Raw genomic sequence first — 22180 nt, forward strand, 5'->3', positions numbered from 1 at the left:
TTCCTTTGGCCATCTCGTGAAAACCTCTTGCTCTACATCATTGGCACAGATACATGAAAAAAAGTTATATTATTTGTAATAGGGCCAATATACTTCTGGGACCTGTGAATTAAATCAAACATTTTTTGAATGACAATTACTATTTGAAAGTGTGTTTAAACTTATTTTGCCCATCAACTATCCAATTAGATGTTCATCCCGTTTTGGGGTAATCATATATGCACGCTCAAGTAATTGTAAACATCTATAATGAATATGAAGCTTAGAATCTGTCATCGTACAAATTCTTAATTTTTTCCTCCCCCTTGTTCTGTTTATTGTCTCCCACCCGTTTTGTTTTTCCTCCCCCATTTTCTGCTTAGTGTGTCCCACCCCGGCTCTCTGACAGCGGCACGGTGCAAGTGACAGCCTCCACCCAGAGAGCCTCAGCTCGGAACCGCCCCTGCCAGGCTGCGTGCCCGCGGCGGCTGTTCTCCGGAATGACCGACAATATTCCCCTGCAGCCTGTCCGGCGGCCAAAGAGAAACAACAGCAAACACAGACATGGGTAAGGATCGTTGAAATGACACACGCGTTCATTTTGGCAGCCCTGTCGCTTTCATTTGCAGCCATCTTCATTGAAGACAAACGATTGCTTTGTGTTGTCAGCGGGGAGGGACAATGTACAAATTCCGGGTTGCTAAACGATTGGCAGTATAGATTATAGCTATGTTTTTAATACATATATCAGGTAAAGAGTGTTGTCCTAATGTGGCTGTTTAGCAGCTAGCTTTAGCCTTAGCTTATATAGCTTACATCCTTGTTCCGGGGAGAGCGTGCAGCAAGTGCACTTGAAGACGACGTCAATATTTGCCTTTTCGTTGCAGTGCAAACGCAACCCACATGTAGGCCCCGAGCAATGCTTTTTCCACTCAAAAAGTTTACTTATTAACATGATTTTACGCTAACTAATTTAAATGGATGACAGGCCTAGTGCAGATTGATGGAGAGGCGTTTTGAAATGTCTCAAAGTGATGCCATCCATTGAACACAACCATCGTCAGATCATGACACTGAACGATAACATCAATAGAAAGCAAATCCGTATACTGAAGAGGGCTTCGATTTGCAATTATTGATGCATGTTTTCGATACATATGTTTTAATACCTGCAATTTTTAAAATGACACATCCGTGACTTAAATACGAGACGCAGTCACAAACTAATTGGCCATTTTCAATTTACCCAACTTATTGTTTATTCCCCCCCCCCCCCCCCCCTGAAATGTCAACAGTGTAGTTAAAATACTCTTATTTACAAAATGTTGTTTGTTTGTTTGTTTGTATCTGCTTCCTGTCAGCAATTGGGGGAAATGACGTCATAATTGGATGTTAAAGTCAATGATGGGAACCACCTATGAACATTTTCCAAAAGATTATGGAAATGCTGCGGGGTTGAAACATTTCTCAATCGCATGATGACAGGACATGAAACCTTATTACAAAACAAGGAATTCAATCAGGTTTTTTGCGTCAGATGGACATCCAATGATGATGTCAAATCCAAAATTGCTCGAATTTCTTTTTTTTTTTTTTAAACACAATTTATTTTCAAAAGAGTAATTTAAAGGGACCATAGAGCAGGAATGGTCAAATTTTCACTTACAAGCTCAATTTCTTATTTTAATTTGCATTCGTTTAAATTAGACATAGAAGATAGTAATACATACAAAACCAAAGGACAAAGAAAAGAGGGATTCTTTTATTTGCTATGATACTCGCTGACTTGAATTCCAGTGCAGGTAGCCTTGATGTCTTATATGATACACATAATCTTTTGTGCTATTTTGAACAGCATATCATCCCTAGATATTTTGTTTGGATTCAAAATTGGGTTTCACAGTATTTTTTTTTTTGTCCTGGGTTTATAACTCACAGTGTAGTTATTAATTAATCACAAGGTCACTGAGTTCATTCGTATGGAATGTAGGCCTGGTTTGAACTTTAGGAGTGGTCACCCATTTCCTGATGAAACCACAGTTTTTTTTCTCTTTATGGACATGCAGTTGAACCATCTGTGTGGTTTATGTTTGTGGCCACACATTAACTCAAGATGTGATGGCGAATACATTAGGAGCAATTCTTAAGTTGAAACACATACACACAAGTACATTTTTCTCGACTACAATTGTTCTAAAAGTATTTTTGAAATAAAACACACACCAGAAGAAGCATGTCTGTGTCATAAGCAAACCAAATATTATTTATTGCCATTCTGTTGTGTTATGTCATTACCGTATGCTTTTTAAAGAACAATATTAAATACTGCCATATTGACATTTTGGGTTATTTTGGAGAACAGATGAATGGAATTTAAATTCATTTCATTGGGGAGGAATGATTTGAGATACAAAAGTTTTGAGTTACAAGCTTGCTCACAGAACGAATTAAACATCTATCAAGGCGCCACTGTAGTTGGCTGACGGCTTTTTGCCTGTGGTGGACTCAAAACAGCATTCAAATGGAGGAAGTCATGCTTTAAAATTGAATACAAAGAAGTGTTACGAAACATTGATGTAGATGATATGCAAAACGAGAATGTACAAAAAAGACAAAGTCGCCATTAAGGGCGTGGGGTGAGTGTTTTGTGAATTAGCTGTAAAACTGCTTATTTAACTCAATTTAGTGCTTATCAGTGTCTTTAAATAGTTTAAATTGATGTTTTGGTGTCTTGAATGAATGAAAATCTACTATTTGTGGCTGGGTTTGTATCATCTGGTGTCAGTTGAATTGTTGGCAGGTTATACTTAACTTCCCCCTTTGTTTCAGATGCTGCCCGTGGTCCAAATGTTGTGGCATGTGCGATTTCCGTCCCCGCACGGTGTGGCTCGGCCATCCAGAAAAGCGGGAGCAGAGGTACCCCCGGAATGTCATCAACAACCAGAAGTACAACTTCTTCACTTTCCTGCCAGGGGTTAGTTTCACTCAAAAGTCACCATTCTATTTCACTTCCCAACAACCACATATATAATTCAGAAGTCGGACGATTATTTGTATCGCACAACAACAAACCAGCTCAAGAGGGCACCTTGTCTCCTATTACCAAATAACTAATATATATGTAAGTTTACAAGATTTTGGATTCTTACGTTGCGTGTTTGCATTTAAGCCTGTTATTAAGTGCAGCAAATGTGACTATGACTTTGCAAATGTTACATCCCATTTGTCTGCATATTTATTTGACGTGAGCCTAAGGATGGGGGGTTGCTGTGCTGTTTTCACTTCTGATTGTTTTGTGTTTTGCATGAACATTTGCTTTCTATTCAGCTGTCTTAGGATAGGATCTTCAGTAGGTTGGTGAAAGTCGTTATTGTTTGTCAAACAAAAGAGCAGATGGCTTTTGCAATGCAAAGTGGAACTTTTTAAGTTTGTTGTTGTGTGTCTTAGCATTTGGTCTCTTTGCCTGCACCCAGCTTTAGTAATCTCTCACATTGGTGGCAATGGAATTGAATGAGGTTGTAACTTGAGTGTTAAATGTGACTATGATACTGGTTAAGGCTGCTGCTCTCCTTCCTAGACTGGAAGTGACACATTTTTGTAGTCTGCTCCAGGCATTTCTAAAACTTACATACAGTTGAATCTCAGGACACAATTCATTTCAGTAAGATGTTTTAGGTATTGAAATGATTTAATGTCTCCATGTGCAAATGGTCTTATCCTCTCTGACCACCACCAAACATTTATACACGAGTGTGAGTGGCACTGTATTTTCCCTGGCAAAAATTCATACTTTTTTTTACTAGTTACAAATGCACGTGGGGCTATTGCATCAATAAATTACTACATCAATGGAAGACAGCCACCTCCTTAAAAAAAACAACTGTACAGTACCAGATGTATAAGCCTTGGCCCCTGTTCTAATCCTTCTGCCCTCTAGTGGCTCTTATTGTAACTCCAACTCTCCCTCACAACAAGTTGCCGGTATCTTCACCAAAGCAGATGGAAATCCCCATTCAGTATTCCTATGAGGATGTTCAGACTGGATTGTAAAGCGAAAGCCACCCTAAATACCGTACTTGATTATCTCGTTATCTTATTAGGATTTTGTGACTGTCTGTCTTCTCCCCCAACAGGTGCTTTTCAATCAGTTCAAGTACTTCTTCAACTTGTACTTCTTGCTGCTGGCCTGCTCTCAGTTTGTGGAGGAGCTACGCTTGGGTGACCTCTACACCTACTGGGTCCCTTTGGTATGTGGCCTTTCGCTCTGTTAGTCAATAAGTCACCTTTCCGACGATGTGGTTCTTTAATTTCATTTAACAGGGTCTGGTCTTGACCATCACCATCATGCGAGAGGCCGTTGATGAAATAAGATGCTATATTCGAGACAAAGAGGTGAACTCGCAGATCTACAGCAAGCTGTCAATGAGAGGTAAGCATGGGATGCCCTTAAAGTCAGGTAGCGTAGGATTGGGAAATTAATCAATTGTCAAGTTTCAAAGTGCCAAGACCTTTTTTTCCCAATTTATTTTTTCCCCCAAATTTCTTTTAACAAAATCTCCGGATCTCATATATCCATCTTCAATATTTTTACTTATTGGAGAAAAAACATGGAGATGTTTCACATATAGGCAAAACCCACAATGCATTGCTATCATCCACAGAATGAGGATATACTTTTTCACTTTAAAGACATTTTGAGCATTTATTGATTTGTTCTCAAGCTGATTTCAGTACTTCCAATTGGTCATTACTGCAATAAAAATTAAGTGTGTCTGAATACATGTGGGGAAATGGTCATGTCCTCTGCTTCTGACATCAGTCTGATGTTGCAAAATTGCATTAAAACCATCAGAAAATAAGTATCAAATTACTATTGACTTTTTTTTTTTTTCATACATCTTTTTTAAGTCCAGAACTACAAAAGCTTCTGGTGTTATCATATCTTATGTTTTCTTACAGACAAGCATATATATTTTTTCATTTTTATCAACCACTCTACTTAAGTGTTTTCTTGACATTCAATACCTTCCATTGTAATGCTGGAGAAGGCAGATAATTCTCGTTTGACCAATCACAGGATAGCAGAATGTCAAGCTCCACCCCCCTGCAAGCTTACTAATGCGTTGCATACCACAATGACTAACTAAACTTAAGATTTGGACAGTTAGGTTCATATGTATATTTTGGATCACTTAACAAAATAAACAAGTGTACAGAAACATACTACAATGAAATAATAAACAATAAAATAAGTATTTTCAGATGTTTGCATTGGTATTTAAACCAAAATGTCCTAATGGAGGCTTTGAAGTTTGCTTTCAAATACACAGTACAGGTTTAGAAGATAGTTCCACAGGAACTTAGGACAGATTCCACCTGAGTCACCTTTCCTACATTTCAACATCTATTAAATGTAAAGGAGTGGCCCCGTTGAAGCTTACTGGCTCTGAGGGGAAACGGTGTGTAATTCAAAGCAGAGACATAAAATGAGTATACAAGGCCATGGTATGAAGTGTGAGCAACAATAAAAAAAAAAAAAAAAAGCAAAAAACCTTTCGTGGTTTCCATCACTCGGCCACTTTGATGTGGCAGCTTGTTTTAGCCGTAAACCTAATGACCGCCCGCTTCCATGATAGTGGCCCCCTGTACACACTTGTTTTGCTCCAGTCTCCAAAATGTGGATGACACGTTGCCATCACAACTTCTTTATACTTACAATCACGATTATTTTAAGTTCTGATATAATGCAATTGTATGCATGTCATAGCAGAAACGCCGTCGTCACAATGGGACAAAGAAGAACTGAATTCCCATGAACCCCGACGCATAGTGATATTATATGTGCCTTAATGTCTTGCATATGCATTGGCCGGAGGTCACGGCAGAGGCCAGGGGTCAGTGATCTCCTCCAAACAAATTTGCCTGTTAATTCCAAATGGAATGAGAGAGAAAGGCTCAACTCCCCCAGCATTCCTTCAGATCTGCATGGAAAATTACTTCCCCCAAACGTCAGCGTGCGGGAAAGCAGCTGGCACTCCTACAATTGATATTTGAGATATTTTTGCTGTTTACTCTAAACCATATTTTAACGATAGAAACATTTGACGTGTTTGATGGTTTTACCTTTAATGTCTTCTGTATTTTTCTCTTCCCTGTTAGGCACAGCAAAGATCAAAAGCAGCAACATTCAAGTGGGGGATCTTATAATTGTGGAAAAGGTTTGTTGAAAATGCTTCCGCACAGTAAGAATGGAAAAATCTCCCGCATAATGCTTATCAATTAATCCAAGCAAATTGATGTACATTTTGACTTCATTTTTAGGTCTGCTCAGTATATCTAGTCGCTTTCCATTAAAATTAAAAGTGTGGCTATGGCAGCTCCATTTAGGTGTTTTGCACACGAAATATAAGAGGCATACTTCAGTTTCCAACGAAGAGCGTCTTTCTGAATGACTGGCCGAAGGAAAGGTCACACATGTTGCCCGCCAACATGTCCGACTGATTTAATATTACGTCTTGGAGAATATGCCTCTGTGATCCAGAAGAACTGTGTTGAGATTTTGGGGCTATGTTACTAATGTGCCACGTGCGACGTGATAATTTAAACATTTTAAAAGCAGAAGGAAGGTGGGTGGGGTGAAGGAGCAGGAAGTGATGTTGGAAGTGATGTTTTTCTTTCTGCCTCTCTTTGTAGAACCAGCGTGTTCCTGCTGACATGATCTTTTTAAGGACCTCAGAGAGAAATGGTAAACATCTGCTGGTCATTCATCCAGATCTGGCTGGGGAAATGACTTGTTTAAAAAAGGCGCTGAGGTGCAGGGATTAGCCCAGAGCCTGGACAGGAAGTCCTATAATGTCTAAATTGTAATTGGGTCCAGTACTATACTATCAGTCAAAGCTGGCGTGGTTGGAAGAAGGGGGGTGGGTGGGGTTGCTGCTTCCAGTTATACATTCACGTGAGGGAGACCAAACATTGACCTCTCCTCCTCATGCTAGTCTTGCAAATGAAATTGTGCAAACCCAATCAAAACTGGAATAATTTCCATACAGTGGAACTAAGTTCTAACACAATACATTCCAGGGCCACGGTTGATGGAAATCCTTCAGATTTAGATACGTTTCCAAAATTGTGCAAATGGGAATGAGCTGGTCCATGATCAAACTTGTCGTAACTTAAACACACTTAACGAACTACACGAACAGGCACTTTTAGACAATACAGTATAATACATACATATTTATTTATTTATTTAGTGTTTTCATGCAGCTTTTTGTAAATTTTTTAATTTTTTTTTTTTTATATATTGGTGCTTCTGTTCAGACTTTTATCTCCGAATACCTATTGACCTACTTAGTCTTATCTTTTTGGAATGATTGCCATAAGAATGCCAAAGAAAAACCAAGCACATTTATATATTGTGCTCTTATGAAATTTGGGCGGCATTGCTGACGCTACTTTTTTAAAAAAATAATAATAATAATTTACAAGAAACCCAAAAAATAAGACCGCTATCTTTCTGTTTACCTAAACTTTAAAGGTTCCACTACACAAAAGCACCTCATTTGACTGATCATATGTGGATTAAGTTTGACTAATGCAACAACAACATATGTGTCTTTAATTATGTCCAAGGTTGCATGTTGTTATGACTTTATGGCCAGGAAAATGAATACAGCCGATTTGTTTTCCTGGAAATAGTGTGCGGGTATCTCCCTTCCATGTGGATGCCATTAGGTCTATTATGAAGATCCCGAGTCAGGACTGGGCTTTTTTTTTTGTGCCACATGACTCAAGTGACTAAATTTGGTGGCAGGGTGTCAGGTTTCTGTCCCACAAGTTACTGTGGCCAAACCTAGTCAGCAAAACTCCCAATGTTATTTTTCACTTGTTTTGGCTCACAGATCATGAATTGAGATGTCACTTCTTGACACTTGTCTGTTGTCACCCCCGAGTGGTGGAAGTGTTTCTATGGGGCATAAGCTTTTGTCTTCTCTCGCTCAGGCTCCTGCTTCCTTCGCACTGATCAACTGGATGGGGAGACAGACTGGAAGCTGCGCCTCCCTGTGGCATGCACGCAGAGGCTGCCGACCGCCTCAGTGAGTACATGAATAGCGATGGACCAAAATTCCCACGCTCCAAAACTTTATAAAAGTCACGCAAACTATAGCGTTAATTAACATGAATGTCCAACCCCTAAATAACGTTGTCGATGTCTTGTAGGACCTTCTACAGATTCGATCCTACGTATACGCAGAAGAGCCAAACATCGACATCCATAACTTTATTGGAACTTTCACCAGGGTGTGTGCAAAATGATCTGGTCCTAAGAAGCAAACAGGTTTCGATTTGTGTCAATGTGTTACTTCATCAGGGAAATGTTCTGTTTAACACCTTACCCTTATTACCAGTAAATATAAAATTAATAATCATTATTATAGCTATAATAAGTTACTATGGTTTAAATAACGTAACTTTTTTTTTTACTCTTTATTGAAGAAAAATACTTGGTGGAAACATGACTTCAGAAATGTAAGAACCTTCCTCAACATCTCATCTTTTACAGGAAGATGGTGACCCTCCCATCAACGAAAGCCTCAGCATTGAGAATACTCTATGGGCCAGCACGGTGGTTGCCTCAGGTAAGCTACTGAAAGATGTGAAAGTAGGTGCTGAGCGGTTTGGTTTGGAAGAATGATCTTTATCTTAACATTGGTTATTGGAATGTCTGTGGTTCCCGTGTGACAGGCACGGTAGTGGGGCTTGTTATCTATACCGGCAAAGAGCTGCGTAGCGTCATGAACACATCCAACCCGAGGCACAAGGTAGGTTTGCTGAAACCAGGCATGCAAATGACAGTCTTGTATGTGTTGAACATAAAAATTGTTGCATATTGCACTTAGAAAATATCCTCTGTGATCATTGTGACTAATTACAGTACGGAATGTATTGCAAATTGAATCGCGACATTTAATTGGGCGATTTGCTGTGTTCATGTCAGGTGGGCTTATTTGACCTGGAAGTGAACTGCCTGACTAAGATCCTGTTTGGGGCATTGGTGGTAGTGTCTCTGGTCATGGTGGCCCTGCAGCACTTTGCAGGACGCTGGTACCTGCAAATCCTGCGCTTCCTACTCCTTTTTTCCAACATCGTGCCCATCAGGTGGGACATAAAACCCTCCACATTGTGGCTCTGCAGTTATGCTATACATGTGGCTTTATTTCATTGTGTGCACGCTCTTGTTCTTCCCTAGTTTGCGGGTCAATCTGGATATGGGAAAGATGGTCTTCAGTTGGATGATCAAAAAGGACTCCAAGATACCCGGCACGGTGGTGAGAGCCAGCACCATACCCGAACAGCTGGGCCGCATCTCCTACTTGCTGACTGACAAAACAGGTTGGATAGGAGAAGAATCACTCATTTAAATCAGATCAGCCTCAGTGAAAAAAATTGAAGCAGAAACCTTACTGATCACACATTTTATGCTTTATTCAGGTCCACATTTAGTAGAATTTAATGACTATGACTATTTGTATGGCAGGAACGCTCACTCAAAATGAGATGGTGTTTCGCCGCCTCCACCTCGGGACAGTGGCATACGGGATGGACTCTATGGATGAAGTGCAGAGCCATGTGTTCAGTGCCTACACACAGGTACAAAACATGGAAAGGGACAGAACATTATCGCTTGACTATCAGGAGCCAACAGAGAATAAGGACGTCCTTTTTTTTTTTTAAAGCAACAACAATTTGTGATTGTTTGTACCTCTCAATTCTTCCTGACCTCTGATCATAGGCTTTGTCCCCCTTGACACCAGAGGTTAGTGAAGCAGGAAACAGGATTAACCCAAAAGCCATGCGCTGCCCCAACATGTTAAATGACGTTGCCATTAACCTCTGCATCGTGCAGAATGGCTAATAATAGAAAGGCCTCAGTGAAAAAGCATATTTCATTAAAAACATAGCTAGTTAGTTGAAAACATGTGCGTATTCTTGTGTAGCGCTCTGACTCCAATGATTACATTTGGACTTTTTGAGTTGCATGATGGCCTGAGTGAGGGAATGAGTGAAGCAATTGATTTTTTTTTTTTTTAATCAAGCGGGCTGTAGAGATAAACATTGCATATTTAATAAAATCAACAAACCATCATTGATATGAAATTTTAAGCCACCAAATTGCCTCTTTAAACTCAATCAGCTGAAAATCAATAAATGGTGCCCATCTCTAGATTGCATATATCATGATAATCTCATCTGTCCTCATCTGTGGCCTGTGTGTGCTCCTCAGCCCACTCATGACTTTCCGGCCTCCAGGACCCCCGCGGCCACAAAAGTTCGTAAGACCATCAGCAGTAGAGTTCACGAGGCGGTGAAAGCCATCGCGTTAGTGCACAACGTGACTCCGACATACGAGTCCAATGGCGTGACGGACCAGGCCGAGGCAGAGCAGCACTATGAAGACACCTGCAGGGTGTACCAGGCCGCCAGCCCCGATGAGGTACTACCGAGACACAATCCCATCTATTCTAGTGAATTTCCTTTACATCCTGTGAAGATGTCTATCCTCTGATGTGCAAAGTCATGACGTTGACTCCAGATTTGTAAGGAGATTCCACTGTATGCGTCATTTCATTGTGTCCCCCTCAGAAAAGAAACGCACGCAGGTTGAGCCAGGAGTTGGATGTTCTCACACATCCAGCCATGCTGAGTGATTTGCTTGCATGTTTCCCCACATTAATTTTATAACACCATCAACCTGGACCGTTCTGTGTTTGTCGCCGTGGCTTTTCCACTCGGCTGCTTTCCTCCTCGAAGTGTCACAAGCCAAATGTCATCCCACATTTATGTCCTCCATGGTGAGCATTCTTTGAACACCAGGAAGTGACCTGCTGAATTCAACGTGATCCACATCCTGGAGCGTAAATGCGGATTTCCTTTATGTGCTCCCCAGCCTCTTGCACTTATCCCCTTTTGGGTTTCCTTTGAGCACATATTTCACGGGTCACTGCTTTTGTCATTGTAAAAGCCCACCTACATTTGTTGTTTGGAGGAAATGACACCACTCGACTCTTTGTATGTGACGTTAATGAGCAATTTGTAGCATGAAGCGCATTCCAGAACTCGGCAAGTTAAACTGGCTTCCCTGCTGCCGAAAGGAAGTTTTAATATTGTGCCAATTTACATTATTGACTGTTGGATGTACATTTTAACTCTGGCAGTTTGGTGCCGCTTATCTTAGGAGTACTGGTCAATGATGTCACTTTCTTGGCCATGTGCTTTAACTGTTTAGATCACATCGTCATCGAAGAACTTATATATATATTTTTTTTACATTCGCTTGCATTAACGTTTGGGTGAGAATGTTCAATAGATGTTTCTCGTCGTTAAGTATCGTCGTACAGGGATTTTTTATTATTATAGCCTCTGACCGTCTAAATCAAATAGCTTTAATTGTGTATATTGTCACCTATGTTGTTTTCTGCCGCTCTGTGTATTTGACTACTCTGCCATTAGGCCTGTCACACATTGGTTGATGGATTAGTTGTTTGATGCAACTTCTGGTTTGCAAGTTGTGGTCTAATTAATCTCCCCTATTTTCTCTCTGAAATGCTCTTCAGTAATGGAAGTAGTTGGCCTCCTCTATCCTTGACACTCCAAACATTATTTTAATTACAAAAACGTCCCTGAAGTTTCAATAATCAATAACGTTAAGTGCTCCAAATGCGCCAGACATTGATTAATGCTGAATGTGACCAAAATATCAAAGAGCCTCTTCAGGCTGGGGCACCCTTTCCCTTCATATTTCAAGTAATGGAGCATTGATGTGACACAATGGCATTTAGATCAATAGTCTTCTGTCAGTCCAACCTCAAGCAGGGTCTTTTCCACTCGCTGTCTGCAGGTGTCGCTGGTGCAGTGGACAGAGAGCGTTGGCCTCACGCTGGTGGGGAGAGATCAGTCCTCCATGCAACTCAGGACCCCTACTGGCCAAATAATGAATTTCAGCATCCTGCAAATTTTCCCCTTCACCTATGAGAGCAAGAGGATGGGCATCATCGTGCGAGTGAGTGCCAATATACTTGTTGTTGTTCCATGAATGTTTCCTGAATGCAAGTTCAGAAACAGACCAAGGTTTTACTGTCAGTTTGGGCTGTGTTTGTTGCTAGGCGACACATTGGGGTGGGTTTAAGAAGAAAATACATGACAGATTAATTTGAGTTTGTGCATGGGAACAAAGAGGCAGGGGGTCTTAAAATGTGCAAATGGTTCAGATGACTTATTGCTTTTGACGGCTCAAACGCAGGAGGCACATGCATTTCACAACATATTAAACTCTTCAACTGGAAAAACACATTTCAGTGGGTACTCATAAAATTAAACATCATAATAATTCAATTGCAGGATGAATCGACTGGAGAAATCACGTTCTACATGAAGGGTGCTGATGTGGTGATGGCTGGTATCGTCCAGTATAATGATTGGCTGGAAGAAGAGGTAGTCACTTCTTTTTTTTTTTCTTTTGGACATTCATTTTTTTCACATCAAATAGCTTAGTGTTTTACATATTTTTCTCTAGCGCAGCATTACAAGAAAATTACTCAAATTGATGTTTTGATCAATAGTAATGTGTGCTTTACTGTTTTTGTAGAAATGGTAAATTATAAAATATATAGATAGCAATAACCATCATTCTTGGGTTTTAAAATGTAATTTAAAGCGTCAGAATTTGCATAATGGAGTATTATTCATTACATAAACATCGATAAATGTTTCTTAATTACCAATGCTGGTAAATTAGGGCAGCTGTGGCATAAAATTTGGGGTGGGGGTTTCATAAATTCAGTCATTTGTCATTACAGCTGTAAGGTTGGTTCTTTTTTTTTTGGGTGGGGGGGGTTCTCTGTACTTGAAATGAAACTGGAAAAGAGTGTTTGATACCTCCTGATTGTTTTGTAGTGCGGGAACATGGCGAGAGAAGGTCTGCGAGTCCTGGTTGTCTCCAAGAAGTCCCTAACTGAGGAGCAGTATCAAGATTTTGAGGTACATTTGTGAGTGTGAAACACTGATTCCCTGCAGTTATTGATTAGTTTAATCGTTATTTTATTTATTTTTGTGGGTCCAAAGCTAGCCTCACAGTTCCTTTCCATTTCAAGCCCAGTTTTAAAAACCACATAGTTTAAAATGTGTCAATTTTACCATTTGTTTACGTTCCAATGGAATTTCTGAGCCAACAATAGTGCATGTCCTTAGCGCAAGTTTACTTGCCTGACCTTTTTTGTTCTACTCGTACATAGCGATGGGGCACATGATGTGCTTGTGTGAATTTACACTCCAGAACCTGCTTTTCAAAAGTTTATGCCCCCAAAATGTGAACATAATGTACAACACAACAAAGATTAATTGTTTTCTTTTGAAACGGTTGCCATGAGAACAGCAGCACAAAAAGTTTAGTATTTTTGTCTCGATGTTCAGTCCCAATAAATACGATTGTTGCTTGGTGATTAGATTAACCTTTGAACTCCCTAGTGACCCCACGTCCCACTCATTGTTCGAGAAGGGTGGGGTCGCTCCCCCGCAGGCTTGAGTTACTGAACTGTATAATTGTGTGTTTGAGATGGTGGGCAGCAGTGAGTCACAAACACACGCACACACACTTTGTATTTCCTGTATGAGTCACCAGCGGATTGTTTTTGCGTTATCTCATTGGTGAGTGACCGCGGAGCCACGGCGGCAACAAGAGGGCCGTCAATTCGCCTTGAAGTGGCTTTGGAAGCAGTTTGAAAGAGCAAACGTCGTTTATTTAATTATAACTGAAATATTTGGAATGTTTTCTTTTTTTCAGTTCAGCCAACTGTCTGCATGTGTTTTTTTATGCATCTCATCTGCTCATATTTCTGACGTTCTCTTTTCGACTGCAGCTACCAGGAAAAAAAAAAAAAAATCACTTTATCCGACTCAATCTGTCTTCCCCGTGACTCCCTTCAGGCACGCTACGTCCAGGCCAAGCTCAGCGTGCACGACCGCTCCCTTAAGGTTGCCACGGTGATTGAAAGTCTGGAAATGGAGATGGAGCTCCTGTGTTTGACTGGTGTGGAGGACCAGCTGCAGGCCGACGTCAGGCCCACCTTGGAGATCCTTCGCAATGCGGGCATCAAGGTGGACAACATTTCTATATAAAACAACAAATCAAAACACGAGTGGCCTTGATGAGGTTTTTAAAAATATACATTAATCATGAAATTACCATGAATGTCTTTTTTAATCAATGGAAATGTAAAATATGTAAAATAACAAATTGTCCAGATCAGCGCTAATGCTCTGTTTCCCATACCAGAAAAGATGTAATATTTTTTTCTCAGTCACTAATTCAATATTGAAATGTTTTGCATTTTTTTGGTCCTGAATGCGCTTCACTACATACACGCTATGTTCTTTTTAAACATCATCATCATACATTGAAACAATGTGTTGCTATTGACCCACTTTTATTCGTTTGTCTGTCAATACATGACGTATTGATGCAAACATGTTATTTGCTTCCTGCAAAGGTTTGGATGCTGACAGGAGACAAGCTGGAAACAGCCACATGCACTGCCAAGAATGCCCACCTGATTACCCGCAATCAGGACATCCACATCTTCAGACCAGTAAGTGTGGAGATTCCGCTAGCGGGGTGGGTCACCCTCTGTCAGACGTCAACCCTCGGCCCCCCCTCCTAGGCCCGTTAGTGAGTGCTCGGTCGCTTGAGCAGGCCCAGCCAGCATCCACAAAGCATCAATCACTTCCCACTGGTGAACGCATCCAAGCCACTGTCAAGGAGAGCAAATTGAAGGAGAGAACGAGCAAAACGCTCCCGCCGGGAACACGCCGAGGCCTCGTTTCCTAATTTGTTTTTCAGCTTTTTGGCTTTGATGGTCCCCTCGCAACGCAACGCCTGGCACCAAGCCACCTCCAAGAGAGGGCCGCCCACTTAAGGTTAGCGTTTGCGTACAACCGTGCTTACTGGAAGAGAATAACAATGGTTGGCACGCCTTGAAAACCTGAGCCCCAGTGGACACTGTGGGAGTGCTGACTGGGCCTGCGACACGCACATCTGGATTAGTTTCCTGGTCGCCACCAAAGGCCTGATGCGCGCTGACGTCTGAGAAGTCAGCGGCTGGCGGATGTTCTGGCCTTAACGTAACTCTTCATGACAGATTAACTCCACGGGCTGTCAGGGATGAATTTGAGCTCGTCTTCGGTCTCATTTGGAAGCTGACACAGTTTCCTCAGTCTAACTGGCCGAAATCCAGGTTGCGAAGCTGTAAATTTTAAACCGGGGTGGAGTCCAGAGTATTTGTTAATGGGGCTCCTGCAAAAATTGTGATTTGACTGAAGAAGCAGAAGCTGATAGACTATTATAAATCTTACATAAACCAGTCTTAATTAAAAAAAAAAAAAAAAAAGTAAAAATAGACAGAATTGGAAATTATCCAGACTAACTGCCCATAGCTAACAATAAACCAGTTAATGAGAAGGCATGTTAGGTACACCAGCAAGGACTGTTAACTTTTTGTGGATGTGTGCGCTCAAGCACAGTTGTTAATGCGGTTGCTTCAAATGACAGGTGACCACACGAGGAGAGGCCCATCTGGAACTTAACGCCTTCAGGAGGAAACACGACTGCGCTCTGGTGATATCAGGGGACTCGCTCGAGGTAATCTAAGGTCTTGTAATCAAGCTAGGACAACGTGGTAACGTTTCTGACGACGCAAACCTATGCTGCAGGTTTGTCTCAAATACTACGAATACGAGTTCATGGAGCTGGCATGTCAGTGTCCCGCCGTGGTATGCTGCCGCTGCGCTCCTACCCAGAAGGCTCAGATCATCCGGCTGCTGCAGGAGCGGACGGGCAAGCTCACCTGTGCTGTCGGTGCGTAGCAAACACAACTGGACAAGCTGATATGATCTCACATCCATTATTTTTTATTTGATTTTTCTTCATTTTCATGATCAAAGGCGTACCGAACTAATAGATTTGTGCCATGCTACTTTTGGGCTTCCTTTCAAGCGCAGTGGTCAAATTGACAGATCTGGTATTTCCATTAAGAGAATAAAATGGTCATTTATTTTATTATGACAACTGACATCACATGTATTGTGCAAACACTGCCTACAGCGCAGACATGGCAGATGTAAAATATAAATACTTGAGGGATTTGGTTGTATTCATGAAGTAGAATGCGACCTGCTTTGGGGTTGAACACTTTAAAGAAAAGTTTTAGTCGAATAATCTGATGCAGTTTTATTTTTGTTAGCGTATTAAAAAAACATTTTCCCCAATTACTGTTCGTTAACCAACTATTTTTATTTATTTGTTTCTCATTTGGTGATTAACATTAATAACATCAATATCACACAAGCAGGATTGATGGTCATTGTTTTCTAAAGTAAAAGCAGATGTTTGCAAATGTCTTCATTTGACTAAACACAAAAGATAAATCCATCTGCTTTCATGAAGGACTAGAGAAATCAGAGAATTATTCATTTTAAGTGCCTGAAATCAAAATTGAACAATCTTAAATTGAAAAAATATGACTCCAAACCAAAACTCTGTTATTAAAATAGACAATAATTTTGATAATTAATTTGTTGTCAATTAATTGATTCATTTTGACACTTCTAAACACATGATGGGGTGAACAGGGCTGCTCACATGATGCAAGTTTTGTTAGCCTGTGAGACATGGATGGGTTCTGATCTCAAATTAAGGGCGTGCCTTGAGCAGCAGCCGCCGTATCGGAGCTCCGTCGATGTGAATCCTGACACCTCTATGGCTCTTGTTTTCTCTTAGGGGACGGAGGAAACGATGTCAGCATGATCCAGGAAGCCGACTGTGGCGTGGGAGTGGAGGGAAAAGTGAGACTCTTAGCGAGCAAACCTCTCTCAAAGTTCGCCTTTCCTGTCAATATCCGTTTCGCGTTCACATAATGTGAAGTCGTGTCCACTAACATTTTCACGTTGTCTGTGTGCAAGATTTATTTTACATGCAAAGAAGTGGCAGACTAAATACCAGAAACACGACAGTACTGCTATTATCCAATATTTTTTTTCTGGTAAAAATCTCTTAACAGCAGTCTTCTGAATTGCACCCATGTTTGTTGTACACAATTTGTACATCTCATTGCTCTGAGCTGCAACAAGTCTGACTTTTTATGTGTGTGTTTTTGTTGACTGTTTCATGAGCACAAAAACAATCATTGTTTTAGAGTACTTGGCGGCGCCTCAGGTAGACAAAGTCCTCACTGGCCTACTTGTGTTCCTTGTGTTTGACAGGAAGGCAAACAGGCCTCATTGGCCGCAGACTTCTCTGTGACTCAGTTCAAACATTTGGGTCGTCTCCTGATGGTTCACGGACGAAACAGCTACAAGCGTTCGGCAGCCCTCAGCCAGTTTGTCATCCATAGGAGCCTTTGCATTAGCACCATGCAGGTATCGGCCACCTTTGAAAGACCACAATTAACGTTTTGGTCCTTTTTTTCCCCCCCTTTTAGTTCTGATACACTTCACTAATGCACTCATTCATTCATACATCTGTAGCACTTGTATTTGGGGTCAGTGATGAGCTGGGTCCATTCACAGCTGACTTTGGGCGAGTGAGCTTTACTATGTGTTGTAATTTATAGCTATGATAATTCAGAAGACAAATTCCACCTGTCACTGAAACTAACCCTTAATTCACTTATTACACTATATTGCTAAATATATTACAAATTAGTAATAGTAGTATAAAAATCTGATGTCCTAGAGCACAGGTGTCAAACTCAAGGCCCGGGGGCCAGATACGGTGCGCCACATCATTTTATGTGTCCCGCGAAGACAAATTGTGCATCAAATTCATGTGTCATTACTAGAATTGCAAATCGCCTTCACTTTTAATAATATCCTTTTTTTTAAAAAAAATATTTGACCAGTTTTTACTTGTTTGATTTGAAAACAACTTATTTGTCAGTTTTCTTTGTAGCTTTTATTGTATATAATGAGGTGCTCATACATTTATTTGGGTTGACAGTCATAATGGCCCTCCGAAAGAAGCTATGACTACAATGGGCCCGTGAAAAAAATGAGTTTGACACCCCTGTCCTAGAGGAAAAAAAAGAATAACCGTCTAGAAATATTTACTTACAACTCTGATTAAAAAAAACATCATTATTTCAAATGACTCAAATGTGTTTTACACGGATATATTCTTCAGCCAAAAATGAGAGAAAATAACGCAGCCATACCCAAGAGTAAGCATCCAATGTGGGGCAGAAAGGCGTGGTCATGAGTCAGAGCGCCCCCACAGCACCACTACCGTGTTCCAGTCCAACCTTGGGGCCGCCACGGAGGGCGAGCCTATGACTCACTGCCTCAAGTGGGAGTGTGTGTTTGGGGGGGGGGTTCTCCTCCACATGTCTGGACAAGCACAACCACAGCTGGGAGCAGCCCTGCGTGGCACTTGACAGCTCAATGCTGCATCAGCCATGCCAACCCCGCACGCCAAAATTAGTTGCTTGGCGGTGCTGCAATTCAGTCAAGAATGTTCACGTGGAAGATTCAGCCTCTTGTTCAGTTGCTGGCATAACTGGCCACGCAGGCACATTACAGTGTTTTGGGTTGTTGTCGTGTAGCTTATTGCTGTTATGATGCACATAAATGCCTTTTAATGTGGTTTTAATTATGTGAAGTAGATCGAGTTACTTTGTATATGAAATGTGTTGTATAAATATAAATAAAATTGCATGCCTTTGCTATGTCTTCAACAACTTCTCTCTTCTGTTGCGCAGGCCGTCTTCTCATCTGTCTTCTATTTTGCTTCAGTGCCGCTCTACCAAGGATTCCTTATTATTGGGTGAGCGCACATGTTGCCGCCATGTTTCCTTCTGCCAAAGTGACAACACGTACTAATAAGTGTTGCACATGTTTCAGCTACTCGTCCATCTACACAATGTTCCCCGTCTTCTCCCTGGTGTTGGACAAAGACGTCAAGTCCGAGGTGGCCATGTTATATCCCGAGTTATACAAAGACCTGTTGAAGGTATTTAACAAATGTTTGCACAAATGTAATATTTATGATAATACCAAAACCAGCGTGTAAATATTTTGTAATCGTTTTTCTTTTTACAGGGCAGACCGCTGTCCTTTAAGACTTTTCTAATATGGGTTTTAATAAGCATTTATCAAGGTAAGAACGCATTAAGACAATCATTTTATCCGTTAATGTGCCAGTTTAACTTTGTCTTTTTTACCAAAAGTATGTTAAAGTCAAATCGTAAAATATTATTTTAATAATATTTTTGCTAAATGCTGTGGACCATTCGAACTCAATTCTACAAGTTTCTTGGAATTTTGTTTTTGTACAAGTTTGGTTTTATTTCTGCACTTGATAAATTGGAAATAGAATTAGTTGGTAAACATTTGCCATCTTTTAATACTGCACACATTTTAACCCCATTTTTGGTTGTCAGGTTGCTAAACATTGCGACAATATACATTACATTGCGTCTCTTAGCTTAGCCTCTCTTTGCATTGAATTAATTTTGGTTGGCAGAAAAAGTCATAGTAAATATTTGTATGAGAAAAAGGTTCTGGACCCAAAATGTTCCAAAACAATCAAATGAAAACCACATGTACTTTCTGGTGCTCGCAGGTAGCATCATCATGTACGGGGCCCTGCTGCTCTTCGAATCCGAGTTTGTCCACATTGTGGCCATCTCCTTCACGTCACTCATCCTCACCGAGCTGCTGATGGTGGCGCTGACCATCCAGACGTGGCACTGGCTCATGATGGTTGCCGAACTCCTCAGCTTGGCCTGTTACGTGGCGTCGCTCGTCTTTCTGCATGACTTTATCGGTGAGATGCCTTCAGTGTGCTCGAGTGTATTTCATGACTTGGAAACAGAACTTGCAACCCGCTTTGACTTTGTATTCACAGTCATACACACACATAGTTAAGATTGATTATATTAGCGTAATTCATTTTTGAGCTCTTAGAGAAAACAAGAATTGTTTTACAACAACAAATCGAATGGTAAATTGGTGGACAGTTTTTTTTTTACATTACATATATGCGAGATGGTGTGCTGTCCCTGCAGTAATGTTACCAAGGTGTTTCAAACAAACGACCACAATAGTTGGTTCCTGATGAGTGGACACGCTGAGTAACACCCAAAATGTTACTAGCTTTTATTTTAGACTATATGTGGGCTGTGGAGCTCCGTTTTGAGCTTGAGATCTCCACCACTGCAAGTCATGGCTGGCATGCGGTCAAGTGTACCCTTTATTTATTTTTTTCGGAACACGTTTCTTCATTTAGGTGCATAGGAATAGATTTTAAAGGTTGGCCTTCATGCCCCGTTTCAGTTAGCCATTGTGCTAACCAAGGAGGGGGGTTTTTTTTCCCCTTTGTTGGATGGATGGATTAAGCTAAACACATTGACATTTTGAGGATGGGCAGTCTAAATCTACTTCTACCCAAAGCAAATCATGGAAATATATAGTATTCCAGAATGGAAAGATTAGCAATAACGCAATCCTTCCTACATGCACAAAAGGAATCAAATGGTTTACGTTTTAATGATAATGTTTTAAGGGGTTTCTAGTATCAGATCTGTGTGCTGAGGGAAAATGGCCAATCCTCATCGTTGTTTCTTGTTTTTCAGATGTGTACTTCATCACCACACCGTCATTCCTGTGGAAGGTGACGTCCATCACGCTGGTCAGCTGCCTGCCCCTCTACATCCTCAAATACCTGCGTAGGCGCTTCTCCCCGCCCAGCTACTCAAAGCTCACCTCCTAGATGGGGCACCACCACCTGACGGATGTCCGCTATCATCAAACCAATGCAGATTGACGACATGTGACATGGGCACATTTAACAGCAACGTCAAATCCTAAATTCTAAACAATTGTGGGTGTTTTGCCTCTATATAATAAATACGACACGTCTTGCTAATTTATTCATGCACATAATGTTTCTTTAAAAAGGAAAAAAAAGGAACAGTTAGAAGCAGCACTAGTTTTATTGCTTAACTCGAGACTTGATTCACACTCCGCAAACTGTGACTTCTAAATGCAGTTCAGAATTATACACTTGCAAAGCAATTGAGTGGCCATAAAAGGCACGTTTGTTTATGCGTCAAGCAGTGGAGGCGGCCGATGTCAGCAAGCCCGCAGCATCTGGAGCTAAACTGGTCCCAACGTCTTTCTATGCTGCCCCCGCACCCCCGAAGCCATGATTATTTTGGCCACCTTTCATGTGGTACTGACCTAAACCCATAACAAAAAAAAGTATCCCTTTTACTGGCTTCAACAAGAAGGCATAACGACATTAAATACTGTATGTTGTTAATATTGTCAATATATTTATTTGCTTACCTTCTCTGTGTTCCCTTGGATCTTATTGTGACCTACTGTGATTTATGTTATTATTATTTGAGAACAAAACATTATTTATTGCTTCCATTAAGTTGAAAAGCATGATCTGGGTGCTTGTAAATAACTTTTTATGTATTAACCTTTTTTTTTTTTTTAATGCCACCCTGTAGTGTGAAAGGGACAAGCCAAACAAAAATGTGTTATTGTGCTGATAGTAAATAAATTTCCTGCTTTGTTATTCTGGGACGATGTTTGACTTCCATGCTATCTGGTGTATTACAAGAAGAGCATCCAACACCAAGCACAAGATGTAATCTGGCTCCAAAATCATGGTGAGTGTGCAATTGTTTTAACTTTTAATATCCTGCCATTAAGATGATTTTTTTTCTATTCTTATGACAGTTCACAAACCTTCAGCAAGCATCCCTCTCCACTCAAGTAATTGACCTTAAATGGTGAGTACTTTTGTTTTTCTATCATATTTTTTACGTACAACTATTAGGAGTGTCAAAATTATGGATTGATTGTGCAGTTTCTAAAAAAAATCCAAACAATCAGTGTCTCCAATATCATTTTTAATAACATATCAATGAAGACCAATCAGAGATTTAAATATAGCAAGATGTAGAAGATTGCTTCTTCCAATTTGCAATAACAGTTTGGGGAAGGCCCTTGTCTTTAGGTCCTGAAGGTTTGCTGGAATGTTTGGTGTAGAAGAACAAACTCCAAAGGCTTGTAGAAGAGTTATTGGAGTAGAGCCCTCCTTCAGTCATCATCATAAGTCGCTACTGAGCTCACACATGGT

At 40.7% G+C, this 22180-nt stretch overlaps 1 protein-coding gene across 1 annotated transcript; it reads left to right on the top strand.

The window, feature by feature from the left end:
* Positions 1 to 360: 360 nt before the first annotated feature.
* Positions 361 to 21613, top strand: atp9a (ATPase phospholipid transporting 9A). Its single transcript, XM_088369026.1, has 28 exons — positions 361 to 547; positions 2809 to 2953; positions 4113 to 4226; positions 4300 to 4408; positions 6139 to 6197; positions 6673 to 6724; positions 7981 to 8075; positions 8200 to 8280; positions 8543 to 8618; positions 8725 to 8801; positions 8978 to 9138; positions 9230 to 9372; positions 9518 to 9630; positions 10265 to 10474; positions 11879 to 12040; positions 12379 to 12471; positions 12934 to 13017; positions 13963 to 14133; positions 14526 to 14624; positions 15584 to 15673; positions 15745 to 15889; positions 16811 to 16875; positions 17293 to 17448; positions 18786 to 18850; positions 18928 to 19036; positions 19126 to 19183; positions 19649 to 19852; positions 20661 to 21613. Exons 1-28 carry the CDS (start codon positions 480 to 482, stop codon positions 20795 to 20797), a joined length of 3141 nt encoding a protein of 1046 aa, XP_088225152.1. The 5' UTR covers positions 361 to 479; the 3' UTR covers positions 20798 to 21613.
* Positions 21614 to 22180: the final 567 nt, after the last annotated feature.

Source organism: Syngnathus floridae, chromosome 2, assembly GCF_059516105.1.
Source record: "Syngnathus floridae isolate MCC-2025c chromosome 2, RoL_Sflo_1.0, whole genome shotgun sequence".
Classification (NCBI taxonomy): Eukaryota; Metazoa; Chordata; class Actinopteri; order Syngnathiformes; family Syngnathidae; genus Syngnathus; species Syngnathus floridae.

Excerpts from the sequence above, each read along its gene's own strand:
- atp9a (XM_088369026.1), top strand. The coding sequence starts at position 480 with ATGACCGACAATATTCCCCTGCAGCCTGTCCGGCGGCCAAAGAGAAAC. Across the intron at positions 4,227-4,299 it reads ACACCTACTGGGTCCCTTTG|GGTCTGGTCTTGACCATCAC; the intron begins GTATGTGGCCTT and ends TTCATTTAACAG. Across the intron at positions 4,409-6,138 it reads CAGCAAGCTGTCAATGAGAG|GCACAGCAAAGATCAAAAGC; the intron begins GTAAGCATGGGA and ends CTTCCCTGTTAG.